Source organism: Fragaria vesca, linkage group LG4 (assembly GCF_000184155.1).
Source record: "Fragaria vesca subsp. vesca linkage group LG4, FraVesHawaii_1.0, whole genome shotgun sequence".
NCBI lineage: Eukaryota > Viridiplantae > Streptophyta > Magnoliopsida > Rosales > Rosaceae > Fragaria > Fragaria vesca.
In genome coordinates, this window is record NC_020494.1 from 3088260 (window position 1) to 3093083 (window position 4824).

A 4824-nucleotide genomic window follows, 5' to 3' on the forward strand; every position below is an offset into this window, starting at 1 on the left:
CAATTGGCGCCGTATGTGGGAAACTATACGAAAAGCCACCGTGACTCGATGGCTGAGTCAAGTGTGCTGGGAGAAGGGAACCAATCCACATTGGAGGACCAACAAGGTCCCGGCGAGGAGAGAACGCTAAGGAACGCAACGCGGAGTGAAGGATCAGGTGAGAGGTTGGAGTGCACTCCCGCTCCCAACCCCCATTGCCAGGGGTGTGCAGGAGTCGACGGGCGTAGAAGCGGCTTTGATGGCCATGCGGGATAGTGTGACAAACCTAACCTCAAGAGTGAACGAGGCAGAAAGACCGGCAGCTCACAATCTGCCCGGGATGGGATTCAAAGAAAGAGGAGGGTCATTCACAAGAGCCATCACACAGACCTTACGCTCGCACGCAGTGAAACCCTTGAAGTTATGCTACAATGGCAAAGGTGACCCACATCTCTTTCTCGATAGCTTCAAATCCCACACCAATGCTAAGGGTTACACGAATGTTGTGTGCTGTAACATGTTTCAAGAGACTATATCAGGAGAAGCGTTGAGTTGGTTCTACGAGCTCCCGACCGGCTTGATAGACAGCTTCAGGCAACTGGCAGATAGGTTTGTAAACCGCTTCATATTGCGTACGGACGGGCAGAGCACAGCCCAGTTGTTTAAGGTGAAGCAGGAACACGGTGAAGGGTTAAAACTCTTCTTGAACCGTTGGCAAGGAACCACGGCTAAAGTCAGGAATTTCAATAAGAAGGTGGCAGAAGAAGTGTTCGTCCAAGCCCTGCTGCCCGAGAAGTTCCTATATGCCATCAAAATCGAGAACCCGCGGAGTTATGATGAGCTCATGAAAATGGTAATTAGGCATGCTTAGGCGGATCATGATACGTACGAGGATCAATCAGCGGGCAAGCGAAAGGAGGATAGAAGGACAAAATCCCTAGGGCAAACAATCCAAGACGTAAGAAAGTGGAAAGGGGACCAAGAGGGACAAGTATTTACCCCTAGCAAGAGGCAGAAAGAGAGAGGTAGGAAACCCGCCAAGCAAATGGGAGGTTCGCAAGGGAAAGGCAAAGGGGGATACCAGGATAGTGGGTTCTCTAAGGCGACTTCCGCGGCCAGAGAGCTCTTCACAACCCTAACAGCAACTCCAGAGGTAGTATGGAATGAGAACAAGAGCGTAAACTCGGGGCCCCCGACAAGGAGGTTCCCACTGTCTAGGTTGACCCGAAAGGACACTAGAAAGTACTGTGGGTATCACGGGGAAGCCACACATGTGATTAACCACTATGTAGAGCTCAAGAGGGCAATATGGGGCCTGATAAAAGCAGGCAAGCTGCAACAGTATGTGTCGGGACAACGGCAGGGGACAAGAGTTCCTGTCTACGGGACGATCAACACTATCCGCTGGAGGGGGGGGGGGGGGGCTCGGTTAGACCAGAGGAGTAACAAGGGAAAGAAGCAATGCACATGGATCAGAGAATGACGAGAGATATTCACCTTCGGGAGTTGCAATAATCAGCATGTCAACGTGAGCTGGAGATCGGTGACATTCGTAGAAAAAGAACAGCAGGGAATCAGGCAGCCTAACGAGAACTCATTCCTTGTCACCGCACAGTTGGACCATTATTTATGTAAGAAGATTTTAGTCGACACCGGGGCATCAGTGAACGTGTTGTTCAGAAACATGTGGCAAACGTTGAGAGGAGGAAACAACAAGCTCATGTAGGATAATGAACCGCTTATTAGTTTCTCAGGAGATGTGGTGCAGCCTCTAGGCTCGAACCATATTTCCATGATCCTGGAAGGTATAGAAGGGAACTCGTTGAGGACAATGAAAGACTTCATAGTAGTTGATTGCGAGTCATCTTACAATGGGATACTGGGGAGGCCGGCCCTTTGGAAGATAAAAGCTTTTTACTGTTGGACACATGTTAATGATGAAACTGCCATCCCCTGCTGGAATAGTGACAATCCGGGTCGATCAGTTAGTAGCGAGAGGCTGCTATGCATTGACTAATATAATGGAAGGAAGAGAGCGGAATTGTTAGTCTCATGGAGCTCTAAGGCCCTAGCGACAAATATCTATGAGGACCCAAGAGTCAACGCGGTAGCAGAAGGTATATTGACCAAGAGGCTAAGATCCGTTGAGGAGATGATTATGTGTATTTTTATACACGTAATTACTACTTAAACACTAGAATTTAGCTAATCTTTAAGTTAATTATAATGTAATTATTATATTTTTATTCATTTGTAGGAAATAAGCAGAAATTTTGGATTTCGAATAAAAAATGGTGACACTTGAGCAAAATTGGAGCACATGGATTTGAGCGGAAATGAAAGAGAACCGGAGATTTGTTAAGCTAATTAATCATAGCATGATTAATTGAGGTGAACAAATCTTGTGCAACCGTGCAGCACCAGACTTCACCCCATTTTGTCACCTTCTCCAGTCAGCTCGCGCCACGTGGCAACTTGCTCTACTCTTTCTGTATTGTTGACCGAGAGACCAAAAACCTATCCCATAAGGGGGCTAAAGAGGCAGCCACACGGGGGGGACGGATCCTCTCTTCTTTCTGCTGGAGACCAACACAGCCGCACCACTTCACCATTCTCTCCCATTCTTCACTCTTCCATTTCACCTCAACATCATTCTCCTCAAGGCCACCATTCTCCTCAAGACCACTTCATCTTCAAAGGAGATTAAGAAGGAGCTCTCACCAACATCATCAAGACTTCACCAACTCAAAAGATTTTGATTTTGGTAAAGAGTTAATATCAAGTGGGTTCATGATTGCTTATAGCAATTTGTGAATCTAGCTTGTGTTTCTCTCTTCTCTATCTTTTCTTTTAATTTCTCATGTATTGGATGATGTATTTGCTAATGGGTAGTGAGTAGTTTGATTTTGGGAGTTAGGTTGTGAAGCCCTAACTCATCTTGTAATGACATTGATGCTTTAATTATAATACATGCAATTTTCATTGTGTATGCTTTAAATCCGAATTTATTGGTACTTAGAAGCATGTTTCTAGGCTTAGTCACATTTTGAAATTATGTTGTGGGCAATTGTGATGAGTAGATTAATGAGTTGACTACTTGTTAGTCTTGTGGCATCTAGGATTTGAGCATGGTAACCATTAGCTAGCTTAATTGTAGCTATGCTTGCTTGGGTCTCTATTATCTTGCACTCTAGGCCTCTAATTTAGGTATTGCGGCCTTAACCGGAGTAGTGCCTATATTAGAGAGTTGATTGTGGCATTAACTGGCATAATCATTACACCGAAAGGATAATTGGTCTAGTAGCCTTAACCGGTATTAGATACGGGACTTGACACATTAGAAAATGCATGCAATTTGTAAAATTGGTATCAATATTTGCAAGAGGGTTAGTGTGGATCACCCGACACTCCCATGTCCCCATTGATTTGTAAAACCAAATTTACTTTCTAGTTTGTAAGTTAGTTGTTTACTTTCATTATAGTTTCCATTAAATTAGTTAATCTTCAATTCAACTTCGTTTCAACTATCGACTCATTTTTGCATAACCACCCTTGGGGTACAAGTTAGTGCTTTTGATTAGGCTTAGTGCGAGCTAGGCTGAGCATTGCTAAGGCTTGGTGCCTTGAGTGTTTGTTTATAGTTTTCTTTGTCTTTATTTTATTTTTCTTGTGTGCCTTTTAGTATTCCTAAGCCGATTACCTTGGTTAGGTCCAACCTAATCCTCGTGGTACGATAAGTAAGGTCTAAATATTTCCTTTACTTGACACGATTCATACACTTGCGAGTTTATGATTCAAGTCAGGAGACATAGTTGGTTTGCATCTCGGACGAGTTCCCCGCGAGGAAGGCAAGAATAGAGACAGGGTTGCCACCCGGGGTGCAGGAGGAACTTACGCGCTTCTTGAAGATCATTCGATTCGGCGAAGTACGAAATCATCAAGGGAGAAGTGCAGAGGCTGATGGATATCCAGTTTATTAAAGAAGCAAAGTACCTGCAGTGGTTAGCCAACTTGGTTATGGTCCCCAAGAAGTTTGTGGGGGAGTGGAGAATGTGCGTGGATTACATGAACCTTAACAGGGCATGCCCCAAAGATAGCTTCTCGTTGCCACAAATAGACCAACTCGTTGTTCGAAATGCTGAGCGTTATGGACGCTTATGCTGGGTACAATCAAGTTATGATAGACGTGACGGATGAAGAGCATACCATGTTCACCACCGACAAGGGAGTGTACTATTACAAGAGAATGTTGTTCGGTCTAAAGAACGCGGGTGCAACCTACCAACGCCTGATGAATAAGATGTTTGTCAAGAAACTTGGAGTAACCATGGAGGTGTATGTGGATGACATGCTGGTAAAAAGGCTTACCGTAGTCAACCATGTAGCTGACTTGCAGACGGTCTTTGACATCGTCCTTGTTGGGATGAGACTGAACCCGGAGAAGTGCCTGTTTGGAGTCGTTAAAGGGAAATTCCTGGGTCATGTAATAAGCAGGCAGGGAATTGAAGCAAACCCGAAGAAGGTTCAGGCCATATTAGATATGGAGGTCCCCAAGCTCAGGAGTGAGGTGCAGTCCCTGACAGGCAAGATAGCGGCCCTCGCTAGGTTTGTCTCCAGGCTCACGGACAAGCACTACCAGGACAAGCACTTTAGCCGACGAAAATTTTTCGTCGGCCTGTCAGCTTAATTCGTCGGCTAAGATCTTAGCCGACGACCTTTCGTCGGCTAAGATTTCGTCGGGAAAAGCTCGTCTGTGGTGACTTTAGCCGACGACACACGTATAAGTCGTCGGCTAAAGTCAAGACTTTAGCCGACGAAATAATGTCGTCGGCTATAGTCCAGACT

The 4824-nt window shown here is 45.3% G+C and overlaps 1 protein-coding gene across 1 annotated transcript in view; it reads left to right on the plus strand.

Annotated features, from left to right (window-relative positions):
* Window positions 1-4126: 4126 nt before the first annotated feature.
* The window catches only part of LOC101295126, a 6565-nt gene continuing 5867 nt past the window's right edge, over window positions 4127-4824 (plus strand). Inside the window, exon 1 of the mRNA XM_004297836.1 lies at window positions 4127-4584. Coding sequence (XP_004297884.1) covers window positions 4127-4584 — 458 coding nt within the window. The remainder of the gene's footprint in view (window positions 4585-4824) is intronic.